We start from the raw sequence: 16,393 nt of genomic DNA, 5'->3' as shown, positions 1-16,393 counted from the left end.
TTCTGATTCTGTCTGTTTCCCTGATAATCTGATTAATCCTGCCCTTTTTGTTACTAAGCCAACCTGACGTCTGTGTAGTTTATTTTCAGTTTGCCATTAGTTGGGTTTTGAACTATTTCAGAGTTTTTGACACTGACCTCCAGTTTTTGGCTTTATGCCCATTTTTAGTTTCTGCCTGTTTTATCTTCTGTTAATAAATCACCTTTAACTCAAACCTCTGCTGTCTGGCTGAATACGGGGTCTTCTGTGTCTGATTCATGACAAAGAAGTCTGAGAACTGATATAAAAACTGAGACGATACCAAACAAGGAGGTTTTATTTCTTTGGAGTTTGGATGAGGGCCACTAAGGGTTTAATGTTGAAAAGAATTGGAGTTATTAATTGACCTGGGACAAATAGATAAATCAGACTGAAAGATTGTTGCTACTCCTCCTCCTCTTCTCGTAATAATATTTGAACGTTATTGTTCTTACAATGGAGAAATTCACTCCTGCATTTAACCCATCCCCTTGGGGAGCACTGGGCTGCCACTGTGCGCTGCCCGGGGAGCAGTCTGGGGTTAAGGGTCTTGCTCAGGGACCCAGAGTGTCAGTCAATGAGAGTTGAACCTCCGGGACCCAAGCGCAATGCTCTAACCACTAGGCCACCACTCCCGCATAGTTCTGGGAATGTGGAAATTTTAATGATTAGAGGGAGTTGGCTCATTTATTCTATGTAGTCCTCTTGCAGCCAGGTTTCTGTGAGACAAAATAAATCAATCTGATTATCAGAAATCAATTCATTGACTAACAAAGTCTTTGGAGGGAGAGACCTTACATTTAATAAATCACTTTTAATTCTTTTATTTTTTTGGTTCAGGTTGAGTCATATCGATTTGTATGAGATTTGTATGATTTTCTCCTTTTAGATCAGTTTTTAATCTCTTTAGTTTTGGCCGTGGGAAAGACACAGTCTCAATAGGGTAATGGGTGGGTAACAGTACAGAAGATGCAAAGAGGTGTGTTAAACTACGGCTCTGCTTCCTGTTCTGGACCCTGGGTTGTCAACATTTTGAAGAATTTATAAATCTGGCCAGATCGTAGAAAGAAGATCTGCACCATCCAAAATGGGATGGATACCATCTCTCTGGATCAGACTAGGTTTTCCTCAGAAAGTTTGCCAGTTATCATTGTAGCCCACATCGTTTTCAGGACACCACCTAAACAACCAGCGGTTGAATGATGACATGCGACTAAATATGTCATCACTGGTCAGATCAGGGGACCAAAGAAAATTACGGACTACGTCATTGTTTTAGCAAATTTACACACCGAAGCAACACTATCTTTAGTGACATCCGATTGGCATAACCGGGTGTCATTACTGACAGCGTGAAAAATAATCTTACTGCAGTTATGCTCAGCACCTGCCACTGGCAGGCATTCGACTATGGTCCCTGGTGTCTCTAGAGTCACATTTCTGACTATGGAGTGGCCAATTACTAGAGTCGGCTTCTCAGCGGGTGTGTCGCTGAGTGGGGAAAATCTGTTAGACAAGCAGACAGGTTGGTGGTGACCTTGGGGCTGGAATCCAGACCTATGCTTCCTGCGTATTGTCACCCAGCTGGCCTGGTTACTTGGCTGCATGGGTACTGCTGGGGAACCGCTACATTAAGCTAACTCTGCGGTTCTATGCAATCTAAGGGGCGCTATCTGCTGGTTTTTCAACAGCACGGAGCCGGGTCTCCAATTCTGACACCCTCGCCTCCGTGTGCCATTATCACTAAGGAAGGCAGAGGAATAACTAAACATCAGATGCACAGAGCAGGAAAGAGGGGAGTCTTAGATACGGAGAAGCTAACGAAAGGCTAGGGGAGGAAGCCATTGTAAGGCTAAAGCTAGGCTAGGCTAGTGACCTCTTACCATGCCGAGAAAGGCAAACCATGTGAAACACGAGGAGTTCCCAAACGTGAAGTGGAGCAACAGAGAATGTGTTTTAAATGTACTTATGTGTTAGAAGCAGAGAAATGTCACAGAAAACAGATTTAAGATAAAATCAAGAGAGTCTGAAACACCAAAACCACAATCCACAATGCAGCAACAGAAAACAGGTGACGCAATATCAGCAGCAAAAGTGCTAGCTCCATCTTCCATATTTATCATGCAGTACTCTTCCAGAAATTGTAGCTCAGTAGAGCACAACCCTGACAGCCAAACACATCTGGTTACTGATTGGATTGTTATATTTGTGATTGACATGATGTTGACCAATCAGCTGAGAAGGGATAAATCCAGTAAAAATGTGTACTTGCAATGTGAAAATCACAACAAAAGTTTTATACATAGATTTGTTTTGTATCTGTAAAGAGATCTTTACAAAAAATTGTACCTTGTGTAAAAACATTTTTGCTAATGGTCTTTTACATGTTATAAACACACTACTGGTAATGCCTATTTGCACACTCTACTTTCTCAGGGAATGGCCGGCTGGACATTTTGCACAGTTCTGTAAAATGAAGATTTTAAATTATTGCACAGTACTTGCTGTGGGCATGAGTCCATCATCGAGGGATCGTTTGGGTGACTAATTCATGCAACAACACGTCCATTTATAGCGTTAACAAAAGGACTGCTGTAGGACTTTTTGGACTCGAGTACAAGTCTTATCTGATCCTAAAGACTATTTGCATGCTTAATGCTGCATTAAGGCTGCATTTTGATTATTAAAAATGCGTCCAACACCTCAACTTGTGCACTTAAAAGTCAGCCCTGCATCTAGAGCATCAAAAACAGAGTTGGGAGGAGTGTTGTACCCTTTTACCTATTTGATTATGAGCATTAGACTTTCAGAATCAGATTTAACTACCAAGTTGCTTTAAACAACACAGGATTTTACTTTCGTTATCTTTACTGAAATACATCTAAAATGATGTAAGTAGGTTTTTATGTCTTATGTTCCTTGGTCAGATGATACAAATAATAAACCACTGAACCAGGAATACCTGCTGGGGGTCAAAAATACATTAAAAAGACAATATTAACAGCTCAAATATTATGAAAATAGCCACAATTGTATTGATGATTAGATTCAGACATGGTCATGGTTTTCAGAAGCTGTTAAATAATATATTCAATAAAATAAATATTAAGGGACAGTGTGTAACAGTTGGGCTTTATATACATGCACAATATGTTGATAAAGCTGATAGTTGTCATGATTTAGGTTTTTGTTTGTCTTGCTTTTGTCTTTTCAGGACTTTTCCCATCAGCCTGTCACCTCTCAGCCACTATCCAATCACCTTAGCCACAAGTAAATTAGCCTACATCAACTCCACCTGCTGCCAGTGATTACATTCAACTCTGGTCACCTGTTCACGGTGAACAGTTCACCAGCCTACATATACCTGCTTCAGCCAACTCATCCCTGACAGAAGGTCTGCTCTATTCTTGTCTAATCTCTTCCGATGTGATCTGCTCTGCCTCTGCTGGATCCTGTGTGCTAAGCCAGCTGGACTCTTCAGTTAAAAATGCCTGTGTTTGCATGCTGCAGTTCTGCCTGATTTCCCCTCGAGTCTGAGCCGGTTGCTCTGCCCGTTCTGGCGGTTCCATGGTCTACATCGTCTGTTCTGGTCTTTCACTACCTGCATCCTCTGGTCTCCTGCTCTCCACCTCTCTGCCTGCTCGGACACTTTTTTTTCTGCTCCCTGCTTGCTTGCATTTTCCTGCCTTTCATTTTTTATCTCCTATTTATCTCTTAGCTAAAACTACAGAAAGTTGGATTTAGTTATTTTATTAATGTTCTTTAATTTATTTTTGATTTTGATTTTTCCCCCCGTGTGGACTATTTTAGTTTTCAGCTAATCCACACAAAATGCCTCTTTTCAACCCCAGAGGAGTCAGTTCTCAGAAAAAACGCTCTTATGGAAAGAATTCGACATGAAGTGGATATGGAGAAAAAACACCCGATTTAAAAGATGCCTCACTTCAACACAAAGGACTTTGACATACTTCTACAGAAAATAGCTGTCATGGAGCTGAAAATCCGCCAACTCAAAGTGAATTATGATGTAAATGCTGTGTATGGAAATGAAACAACCCTGCCTGTGATTCTGAATGGTGACCACCAGCCCAGCAACTCAGTGAACCAACCGAATTCACTGCAAGGCCAAAGGATCAACAAACCCCACACCTAGACAAAGAAAACTGGCCGATACCACACAGAAGTGTCCCAAGAAAAGTGAAACAACAATGGGCTGTTCTCACAACAAATGATAGAAGTACACCTGCTGGAAATGTTGGAATGCCGTTACTAAACAGATTTGCTCCACTCCAACATGAGACCCAGGAGGATGATGGCAACAATCAAAGGTATGTCAACAATCTTCACTCTAAGCTACCAGAGAAAAAAACAAGCTGCAGGGCCAAGGACCCTGATATTATGCAACGCATCTGTAAGTGGGATTAAACATTTCTGTAACAAGAAAAACACAGAGGTGTTGATTTATTGCCCTTTGAACTGTACCCTGGTGTCTAACGTATCAGACATCCTTCCAAAGATCTTGAAAGAACGCCCGACCTTGGAAAAACTCATCATACAAGCTGAAGCCCTGGGCGATGCCACCCAGATAAGAAAATCAGAAGTATTGAAAGAGGATTACATTCATCTGCTAAATCTAGTTGATGGCCTTAATGTCAAGGTGTTTATCAGCAGCACTCACATGCCCATTAATTGTGGAGATGAGATTTTTTTTCCAGAGTTCTGACCCTAACAAATGGCTGAAAAAAACATGCAAACAAACAACTGTAACCTCCATAGAAAACTTTAACATATTTTGGGAGAGGAGACATAAGTTTAACAGATGGTTTCTCTCTAAATAGGTCAGGTGAAAAATGGCTGATTTCAAACACCGTCTATTCTGTGAACCATGCACCATCAGCTTTGTCCCAAAACAAAGCTCAACCAGTGCCAAAACAAATGATAAGCCCAGTACAACCCGAATAAGCCAAGATAAAGATAGCCAGAAAGATGACACAGAAAGAGGCTACGTCAGAATAACAGGAGGATTCATCCCAGATCTCAACAGGAGGACAAAAAGAGGACTCCCCTTTAACTCCTAAAGAGAACCAAAAACCTCCATCCCCACGAACACCCGTCCAGACTGCACCCACCTCCTCTTCTTCTCCACAAAGCCCAGATGTTCCTTTTCTGGAATTTTCTCATAACATGAACACAGTTTTTAAGATTAGCCTACAGTTGACATCCTCTCCACATAGCCATTCTAACAAACCCAGCGCTGTGACTAAACCAGCATCTTCCAAAGGCCGCAGAGCCCCAGATCCTCCTTCACTACGTATCATGGAACATGCCTAAGCTCAGGACCTTCAGATCACTTCTCTGTGATACACACCGGGCCCTAGCAGCAACCTTATCAGACATGTCAGTTTCCAGCATCAGCCTGGGCCTTCTGTCAGAGAATATGGAATATCTGTGATGATATGAGGCAGAAATAAGAAAAAAAGGGTAACAAACAGGAATAAACAATACTTAAGTCATAAACTGTCTGATGCAACCTGCCACAGAGACAACATCAACCACTAAGTCATATAAACTGGGTTCATTAAACATTAGTTCTCTTTGTGGAAAATCCCTTTTAATTAATAACTTCATTATTGACAATAATCTTGATGTTAAGTTTTTAACAGAAACATGATTACATGAACTTAATGAAGCACATATTCTGTTGGAGTCGACTTCTCCAAACTACAATTTTCTTTGTGAGAGCAGACAGCAAAGAAAAGGTGGAGGAGTAGCAACATTGTTTAATGATTCACTGAAGTGTAAAAAGGTGTTTTTGGGAAAATTTGACTCTTTTGAACATTTGGCTCTCCAGGTAAAGAGCCCGGTACGAACTATGTTTCTGAATGTGTACAGGCCTCCTAAGTCCACATCAAACTTTTTGAATGATCCTAGTGACCTCCTTTCTGTGATATGCGTTGATTTTGACTGTTCAATTATTGTAGGAGACTTCAACTTTCATGTTGACAACCCTGAAGACAGAAGTGCAAAACAGCCAACACACTGACAGGGACATATTTTAGACTAGATCATCACTAAAGGTCTAAAGATTTTTAAGGTCAATGTAACTGATGTTGCCCTATCTGATCACTTTTCTGTTACCTTTGAAAGCATAATCTCCAGTGACTCATTTAGCCAAAGGGACATCATAAGAAAACACACCTTTAAGGACAATGCCACGGAAACTTTTATTCAGGCTTACTCTGCTACTTGAACCTTGGGCTGCAACTCAATAGATTAGCTAGTAGATAACTTTCATTCTAAAGTCTCAGACATCATCCACTACGTTGCTCCAGGTAAAGTGAAAGTTTTTCCTGGTAAGAAGAAATCTCCTTGGAGAAGTGCTTCAACAGTTAGAAGTGCAAAAAGGGAGGGTCGAAAAGCTGAACGCAAGTGGAGAAAGACAAGACTGCAGATTCAATATGACATGTATAAAGAGAGATTTTACAGATATAACTTACAACTGAAAAATGCAAGGGAATCTTTCTTCTCTGAGATCATCAACACAAACATTAATAATGCTCGTGCCTTATTTGCCACAGTTGACAGGTTAACAAATCTTCCGGGGTCCATCGCTTCTGAACTCCACTCCACCAGGGCCTGCAATGAATTTGCTAACTTCTTTAATCCTAAAAATTAGATCCTAAAAATTAGAGGATCAGTTTGTACTTTCATATCAACACCAGAACCAAAGCTGTATCCAACTGGAACTTATCTTCACAAAATGATCCAATTCAGCCATATAAACCACAAAAGCTTAGAGGAGATCATTCAGCAGCTAAGTTCCTCCTCTTGCTGCCTTGATGTTCTACCCACTATTTTCTTTAAGAAAGCGTCTGATTTGACTCAGATAATAAACACGTCCCTTCTGTCAGGTGTTTTCCCCCAGTCCCTAAAAACAGCAATTATCAAACCACTGCTGAAAAAGAACAATTTAGACAAACTACTACTCCAGAACTACAGGCCCATCGCAAACCTCCCCTTTATCAGTAAGATTATTGAAAAAGCTGAGTTTCAACAATTAAACACCTTCTTAACAACGACCAGCCGCTTTGATGTTTTCCAGTCTGGTTTCCGTGCTCACCACAGTACAGAGACCGCCCTTATTAAGGTGTTTAATGACATCCATATAAATACAGACTGTGGAAGAACCACAGTGCTGGTTCTATTGGACCTCAGTGCAGCATTTGATACTGTCAATCACTCCATTCTGTTAGAGCACCTGGAAAACTGGGTCGGCCTTTCTGGTACAGCTCTCCACTGGTTTAAATCCTACTTAAAGGACAGGGACTTTTTTGTATCAGTAGGTAACTTTACATCAGAGATGATAAAAATCACATGTGGGGTTCCTCAAGGGTCCATCCTGGGTCCTCTCCTATTCAATATCTACATGCTTCCTCTAGCTCAGATCATAAAAAAAACAACATCAGCTACCATAACTATGCGGATGACACACAGCTCTACATCACCATGTCACCAGGTGACTATGAACCCATTGAAGCACTGAGTACATTCTTAGAAGAAATCGATGCATTGTGCCAAACTTTTCTTCAACTGAATAAAAACAAAACTGAAGTAATAATTTTTGGACCAATATAGGAGAGATCAAAAGTTAGCACACAGCTTCAGCTGCATCAGCTAGGAACCAATTATCAGGTCCGAAATCTGGGTGTAGTGATGGACTCAGACATGAACCTCCAAAAGCATCTAAAGACAATTACAAGGTCGGCTTTCTATCACCTGAAGAAAATTTCCAGGATTAAAGAACTGATGTCTTAGCAGGATCAGAAAAAAGTAATCCATGCGTTTATTTTTAGTCGAATTGATTACTGCAATAGTGTTTTCACAGGTCTGACTAAAAAGTGGATCAGACAGCTGCAGTTGATCCAGAATGCTGATGCCCGAGTCCTCATTAAGACTAAGAAAGTAGAGCACATAACCCCAGTTCTAAAGTTCTTTCCTGTATCTCAGAGAATAGACTTTAAAATCCTTCTGTTAGTCTATAAATCCCTAAATGGCTTAGCACCTAAATACATCACAGACTTGTTATCAGTGTATCAACCCTCCAGACCACTAAGGTCGTCTGGCTCCAGCCTACTCCGCATACGTAGAACCAGAACCAAACACAGAGAAGCAGCATTTAGTTCCTATGCTCCACTTATCTGGAACCAACTTCCAGAAAACTGTAAAAGTGCAGAAAGTCTGAGTTCCTTTAAATCAAGATTAAAAACGCATTTGTTTAGGACTGCCTTCGACTTTTGTAGTTAAACAGTTTTACTGAAACATCATTAGTTAAACTTTGTAGTCCAACTGTTTTTAATGTTTGCTTTTAGTTTCTATTTTCCCATGTTCTATTTTGTTTTGACATTTTATTCCTACTTGCTATTATTCTGTTTTATTTTCCTATATTTTAATCATGTGAAGCACTTTGCATTGTCTCTGTACTGAAATGTGCTATACAAATTAATTTGCCTTGCCTTGCCTTGCTCATCCCTGCCTGCCTGCACCTTCAGCCAAAATTAATTTGCCTAGTCTGGTTCCATTTGCCTGCCTCACCTGTCATTATTCATTATATTCACAATAAACCTTTATACTCTGTGCCCAGCTAAATATAGGGTTCACCAGCAGTAATCATTACAAATAGTAGCTGTCCTTCCATCCGGCTCGGCTGGCGGAATGTGGGCAGAGAAAGAAGGAGGACATGCAGTAAATGGCCGAGGGTTGGGAATCAGACACCACCTCTATAGCCTCTATATTTGGTGTGCCTGCTCTACCACTGATCCATAATAATAATAATCATCTTTATTGTCATTGCAGCATACATTCCAATGAAATTTGCTGTCTGCATTTAACCCATCACCTTTCGGAGCAGTGGGTTGCCACTGTGCGACACCTGGGCAGCAATCGGGGGTTAAGGGTCTTGCTCAGGGATCCAGAGTGGCAGACAGTGGGAGTTGAACCCAGAACCTCTGGAACTCTAACCATAGTGCTGTGCAATCAGCCATAGAGAATAAAATCAGACTGTAAGTTTAAAGCCACTGAAATGTGAGACTTTTACAGGCCCCCGGGGACTGCCCATCATAGTAGGGGTTGCTCACACTGCTATGTACCAAGCATCCTCAGATTTATCTCCCTGGGCAGCATGAAGAAAGCTGACCTGGGGGCCGAGCCACTATCCTGCAGGAGTGCAGAGACCCCCATGCTGCAACCCCCCTTCACAGGCGAAACACAGACCACCAGAGATCCAGTAAGGACCCTTTTCATCCCAGGCTGGGATTCAAAGACCACCACAACCAGACAACAAGCGTCACCCTGCCTCAACTGCTTCCAATGGGACGCCCAAAGTGAACCAAACAGACACAAAGGCTGAGGTTTGGCAGGGAAAGTTTAAAATGTTTTATTTTCCATGTATTTTATTTTTTGTTTTAAGCTTTGACCAAGGTAAAAGACCAAGCTAACAGGCTAGCTCCTGCTAGCTTTATGGAAATCATACCATGCTGATATGTGGTTTGAGTTGTATTTACAGTTCTAACAAACGTCATTTCCATAAGGGTTTTATACACCAATGGGATATTAATGTTTGTGTTATCCAGTCCACTCATTACGACCAAAAGTGCTTAAATGTCTTTTTTAATTAGCGGCAAATGTCCGCTAGCATAGCGTTAGTTAGCCACTAAGCGTTAGCTGCTTATGCTTACCACCGAGTAAACGTAACTACAATTCTTTTTAAACATAATGTTTATTTTAGTTCCGCTCTGCCTTTGTTCAATAGTGCTACGAGTGTTATTACATCATTAATAGGGAAGATTAATATCCATCCAATGGTGTTTTGTGTAACTGTTGAGGAAAATATCTTAGTTGTTATATTAATCAGGCATTTGTATGGAAAGTAATAAGGAACTCCTGGCCACTAAAACTGTGTCTCCCTTTTAGACAGAAAGCACACAGCTCACAGGATGTGTTGAGAGCTAGTTTATTGCTTTTGAGATTCATTTAGCTTGACCCCTGATAGGACAGTTTTAGAATTAAATCAAGCTTTACTGAAAGAAGTACAGCCTCTTTGTTTTGAGAGTAGATCTCGATTGGAGCCTAACGGTCTGGGCCTACACACCTCTAAATTTACCAGGAGGGGTTAGTTAGTGTGACTAAAAGGATGTCTTTACGAACCTTAGATTAGACAAAAACTACAATGCCTGGGAGAAGGACGTGGGTACAATAAGGTTGTAAGTTTTGTCTCTTTGAAATTCCATATGAATTAAATATGCATATTTTGAATGTTTGCCTCTGATAATTGTTTCTCCTTTACTGCCAAATCTTAAACCGGGGTAAGATGGGCCTTCAGAAATAAGCAGGAGCGGGCTCATCTTAATATCAACATAACTTATGTGAACTAATCAAACTAATGTAAACAAGACCAGGATGCGCTACGACACATGTCATTTCCGGTTGTCTAGCTTTCCAAGTTACCGACTCGAGTCTAATTATTTTCTAGAAAAATAATCACATTAATAAAAATCAAGTTTTCTAAAGGTATTGATTTTACTAAGCAAATTGTTATTGAAATTGTTACTTTCTCAAATAATGTTTTGTTTAATTTAGGATTTGCATTGTGAATGGCTTGAAACACATATCAAATGTTGCTCTAAAGTAGTCCAGCTAATTTAACCTCTTTACATATTCTTTAAGATGAACTTAGGTTCTCTAAATTAGATCAGCAGTGAACCAAGACTCACCGAATCATTCTGATGATAGTTTTCAATTATTTTCTTTGTTCTTTTGTGCGTACATAGTTCCTTAGCTTCTTTTTATCTTACTTTTGCTTAGTAGTTTAGTTAAGTTTCACTAGACTAGTAGAGAGTATTTGTTGATTAAAATATAGGGTTAATTCAGATCAACAGCATTATATAATGGTGTTCTCTGGATGGTAATTTCTATTAATAAATTCTTGAACTTAAAGAGATTTTGTCACTCATTTATTCTATATGTATGCAGACTTTGCTGTTAAAAGAATGCCTGTGCTCGAATCACCCTTTAAACTATTATCATAATATCAGCTGTTTGGGTTAATATTCACCGGACAGTACCTAACAGACCAAGGGTTATTTAATAAACATTAAATGACTTAAAACCGTACATAATGGCACAACAACAGTGACTATTTTTATGAGCCATGCAGGTCCCATTAATAAAGTTTTAAAACCACTTACATGCTTGGAAAGGTTGCAGCTCCTCATGTCCACATTGTACCTACAATTTAAGAAAACAGACCTTTAGTGGGTTATATGAGAAAATGCAGGTAAAGAAGCAACACTAAATTGATACACAGACAGAAATTTTGCTCTTACACAATAAACACAATCTACAGGGACAGACATCTCATGTGATTGTGAAATAATTGGACAGGGTTAAAACCCCAAGTGAGGTAAGAAAAGTTATTTAAAAATTAAATAAACATTTTTGAATCTAAAGCAGTAGAGAGAGAAAAAAACCCTCTGGAGCTCAATAAGCTGTTTGAGGTTTTTCTCCTCCTTCCTGAACAGTTGCTTCATTTCCTTTCTTGAGGCTACTTTTTCCCTCAAAACTTCATCTTTTGATAAGCCACCATGGGCATTGATGAAACAGATTCTCTTCATTTCTGACATAGAAAACTCATTTGTATGTCATATGATATAACACTGTAACTGCACACTACTTTGCTCACTCTGGATCTGTCTGTTTTCGTCAATCCCTGCTAGTTAGTTTGGATCTCTCTAAAGCTGATACAGACGAAGGAAGGCTGTCAACTTTATCACATTTAGCCCAGTAATAGTTACCTGTTTTAAACTCTCTTTCCCCCCTCCTCAGAGCCACATATTTCATATGGAGGTTGACAAAGAATCTGGATACCCTGATTAGTAATTCAAAGCAGAATTAGTAGTAAGACTTTACTTAAGGTCTAGTCAGCCCCATCAGAGAAGGTTCTAAAAAGGTTGACACAAAAATCAAGCCTTGAAACCCACAATGAACATCAAGTAAGCTCCAAAATTTGGGAGGAGTTCCTTTACATTGACGGTTTTTACTGGTATAATAACAATTTTTAGGAAGATGGCGCTAATGTTAGGCTTGGCTATGTCGGGTTTTTCATTTTTATTTTTTTTTTGCAGTCATATCAGCATTATTATGCCATGATGCTGTCTTTGCTACTCTCTCTTATGATCCTTGCACTTTGCTAAAATCACAGTATCAATAGAAAAAACTTTTGACAGCTGGGACAGCTACAGCCAGTTCTTCTCTCCTCCATTTGTGTTTGTTCACCCACATCTCCTGAATACCTATTCCTATTCATGGCTCTGAGTAAGTACCCAGGAGTGAAGAACAAGAAAATGAGGCTGAAAAAGAGGGGCTGCAGAGCTGGTGTTATGTCTAAAAGTAAAGGTACTTTATGGAAGGGACTCAGCTACTTTTACAGTGGATTTCACACCTGGCTCCTGGTGCCAGTTCCCTTTCGGTGCAAGAATAATTTAAATTTGTTTTCAGCATCCCAGTGCCTGGATATCATGCTGGACCACTGTTCTACAACCATGAGTGACACGTGGCACTGCTCCAGGAGTTTGCTGTTAGTTCCACGATCAGCTGTTGAAGTTGTTAGGCTGTCACATTTGATTCGGATTGCTCTGCTCAATCTTAATTTCGTCACAAACAATTTGCTCTGGAGAAGCTCTTCTCCAGTAATTGCATAGATTTTGTGTTTCTTACAGAAATCTGGCAGAATTTATCAGCCTAAATGAGTTCTGTCCCATTGGCTGTTGATTCACTGAGGCTCCACGTATGAACTGTGGTGGTGGTGGTGGACTTGCCACAGTCACTGGCGCCGGAATAGGCAGGAGTCCATTCAATGATGCAGTGCCGGATTATGTCTAAACCACACCTGCAGTGTTATTCACAAAAACTGCAAATAGCTGCTGTCATTATTAGTCTGCCATTAATCGTCCCAGAGGCAGTTGCAATGTGCCACAGCACTGCGCTGTGTGCACCGATGGCAGGTCGCTATGTGGAGAAAATGCAGGCAGATGAAAACAATAACAATAAGCTTCTTTGTTCCTCTGAACTTCTTTAAAATAATAAAAGAAAATATAATCAGGACCTGTGGAAGCAGCCTGGCAAGGTTATAGTTTCATTTTCTGAACGCAATCTCGGTCAGAAACAGCCGTCACATTATCTCTCCAGACACCCAGGACACACAAAACGGTTTTAATGGACAATTTCTGCTAATTTGCTTTTTTTTTTTTTTGCAGCTCTAGTGGCTCGCTTTTTTCGAAAGTAGGCGGACAGGAAGGGGGGGTAGAAGAGGGGGAGAGACATTCGGCAAAGGACCACGGGTCAGATTCGAACCCGGGTCGACCACGTCGAGGACTAAGGCCTCCGTATATGGGTCGCGCTACCTGCTGCGCCACATGTGCACCCTGACATTTGCTTTTATTAAATACATAATTTGTTATCAAAAAATAAAAGAAAAATGTCTGTTTTGTAAACAGAAGTTCAGCCAAAACTGTTCAATAACATTACAACAGAGCAGAAGAAAAACCTTTGATTTTATTTTTATTTTTCTGAATTTAATAAGAAAATGTTACAGCTGCAAAATCCAGTTTACATCTGCAACGAAAGCATCCTGTTTATCATTATTCTACCGGTTCATGTATCAATGAAGGTACTCATGTTAAACGCAACAGCCTCCGACTAAAGAGCTGATTCTGGTCACACAGCAGCTAAATCAGCTGTTCACATCCAAAACCTCCTGTCTGACAGTCTGGAGCTGAACAAAGATCACCGCAGCTACTGCCTTGCCAGAGACAGAAAAAAGGTTTATTATGGGAGATTCTGAGGAGATTTAGGCTTGGTAATATTTCACAACTTCACAAATCAATTCCCACATCAATTAAAAGGCCAAATACTTGCAAATTACATAAATGTTACGCTTGCACATGTACAGGGGTTGGACAATGAAATTGAAACACCTGGTTTTAGACCACAATAATTTATTAGTGTGGTGTAGGGCCTCCTTTTGCGGCCAATACAGCGTCAATTCGTCTTGGGAATGACATATACAAGTCCTGCACAGTGGTCAGGACTTGTATATGGCAGCCCAAACCATCACTGATCCACCCCCATGCTTCACTCTGGGTATGCAACAGTCTGGGTGCTACGCTTCTTTGGGGCTTCTCCACACTGTAACTCTACCGGATGTGGGGACTCATCAGAGAACAATACATGTTTCAAATTGTCCACAGCCCAAGATTTGCGCTCCTTGCAACATTGAAACCGACGTTTGGCATTGGCACGAGTGACCAAAGGTTTGGCTGTAGCAGTCCGGCCGTGGATATTGACCCTGTGGAGCTCCCGACGGACAGTTTTGGTGGAAACAGGAGAGTTGAGGTGCACATTTAATTCTGCCGTGATTTGGGGAGCCGTGGTTTTATGTTTTTTGGATACAATCCGGGTTAGTACCCGAACATCCCTTTCAGAGAGCTTCCTCTTGCGTCCACAGTTAATCCTGTTGGATGTGGTTCGTCCTTCTTGGTGGTATGCTGACATTACCCTGGATACCGTGGCTCTTGATACATCACAGAGACTTGCTGTCTTGGGTAAAGATGCACCAGCAAAACATGCACCAACAATTTGTCCTCTTTTGAACTCTGGTATGTCACCCATAATCTTGTGTGCATTGCAATATTTTGAGCAAAACTGTGCTCTTACCCTGCTAATTGGACCTTCACACTCTGCTCTTATTGGTTCAATGTGCAATTAATGAAGATTGGCCACCAGGCTGGTCCAATTTAGCCATGAAACTTTCCACACTAAAATGAGAGGTGTTTCAGTTTCATTCTCCAACCCCTGTATTTTCTGACTGTGTTGCAAACTTGACAACATTTCAGTTGTTATAAGAATATAATCTAAATTGGCTTAGCCCTGTCTGTTGCTCTGCATCTACCAGCCACTTGAACCCTGCATGCTGGGTAGATGTCAGTGGCTTGGTGCTTGTTAACCACCCAATGATTAATAGAAAATCAGTTATTGAAATGAATAAATGCTTATGTTCATTTCCTTGTTTCTTCCCTCAAGAAACAAGGAAATTAACAAGTCTTACTTGAATTTGGAGGTGGCGCTCTGTCTGTGACATACTGAGGAGTAGGTGAAGCGACAACATACGCTTAATTTCTACTCTTTTGGCAAATGTTTCAACCAGATTTTGTCATGGTTTGGTTTGTGATTCAGCTTTGGTTTACTATTATTGTTTGGGTTTTTAGTTATGTTTTGACTTTATTCATTGTTAGTTTTTAGTTTCCTCCTTCCCTTCCACTCAGCCGCCACTCCACTCCCTTTGCAGTCTGTCACACCTGTGGTCAATTATTCAGTCAGATGCATTTCAACTGCTACTCTCCCTATTTAAGGCTCCCTCTGTCTCACTCTAGCGCTGGTCCGTCATCAACCTACACCCTCTCCATGCTAGTCTGCCTTAGTTCTTGGAACCTAGTCGCCCCTGCCTCTGTAAGGTTTGTTAGATGTTTTTGGAAATCTTGTTGCCTGGTTCTGGTTTTGTTTTTCTGTGATCCTGAAGGGCCTGCTATTGTGCTCTGGCTGACTTGGGACTGAACTGTGGATTCCTGCTACCAGTTAAGGGGCTCGCTGAACTCTCTCTTCAGGCCGTCAGCTCCTGCCTTCACCTGCACCCCTGAGCCCCTGCATTCCTGCACCTCTGGTTACTTCATCCATCAATCATTCACCTTTCAATAAACCTCTCAAACTTTTGTCCTGTGTGTGTGTTCTGAGTTCAACGATAAACAAACCTGACAGATTTAATATCTTAAAAGTCCATGTTCTTATTTTTAGTTCTTCACTGCACAATCAGAGTAAGCTCATGGAAAATGCATCAGCCGCCAGATAAAGAAAAGTAAACTCACCAATAAATTTTTAATATGGACGTGTGTAGGTTTTGACACAAAAGATTATTTATAATATTAGTTTCTTCACAGTTTTGGTCATAATAATGAAAATACATAAATAAAAAGTCAAATAATTATGCTAAGACTTTTTTAATCAAAGCAAAATCAGGTAGGCTAGACATGATCTGTAACGGCTGTACAGCGGTAGGCCCCACTGAATCGTTTTCTTTAGTCACCATCTCCCGTGTAAAAACACTGAGCTACACTGCAAGTTTGTTTCTGCACCACAGCACCAAACTCTGTACTTGCACCAAATGTAGATTATTTGCTTTTGTTGTGGTCAGTATTTATCATAACAATGACAGGTGGCGATGCATTTTCAGCACTGCAGATGTGTGAACAACGACGACGAGAGAGCA

The 16,393-nt window shown here is 40.6% G+C and overlaps 1 protein-coding gene across 3 annotated transcripts in view; it reads right to left on the bottom strand.

Annotated features, from left to right (window-relative positions):
• The window catches only part of LOC105933703 (copine-9), a 299,289-nt gene that overhangs the window by 206,499 nt on the left and 76,397 nt on the right, over window positions 1-16,393 (bottom strand). For 2 of the 3 annotated variants that reach the window (XM_036151289.1, XM_036151290.1), the window contains exon 5: window positions 11,262-11,301. In XM_036151289.1, coding sequence (XP_036007182.1) covers window positions 11,262-11,301 — 40 coding nt within the window. Of the gene's footprint in view, window positions 1-7,083; window positions 7,087-11,261; window positions 11,302-16,393 lie in introns of all 3 variants that reach the window. The other variant, XM_036151288.1, reaches the window with a different exon arrangement.

Source organism: Fundulus heteroclitus, chromosome 20 (assembly GCF_011125445.2).
Source record: "Fundulus heteroclitus isolate FHET01 chromosome 20, MU-UCD_Fhet_4.1, whole genome shotgun sequence".
Classification (NCBI taxonomy): Eukaryota; Metazoa; Chordata; class Actinopteri; order Cyprinodontiformes; family Fundulidae; genus Fundulus; species Fundulus heteroclitus.
The sequence above is the reverse complement of the archived record's forward strand: the minus strand, read 5'-3'. Positions and strand labels throughout refer to the sequence as shown.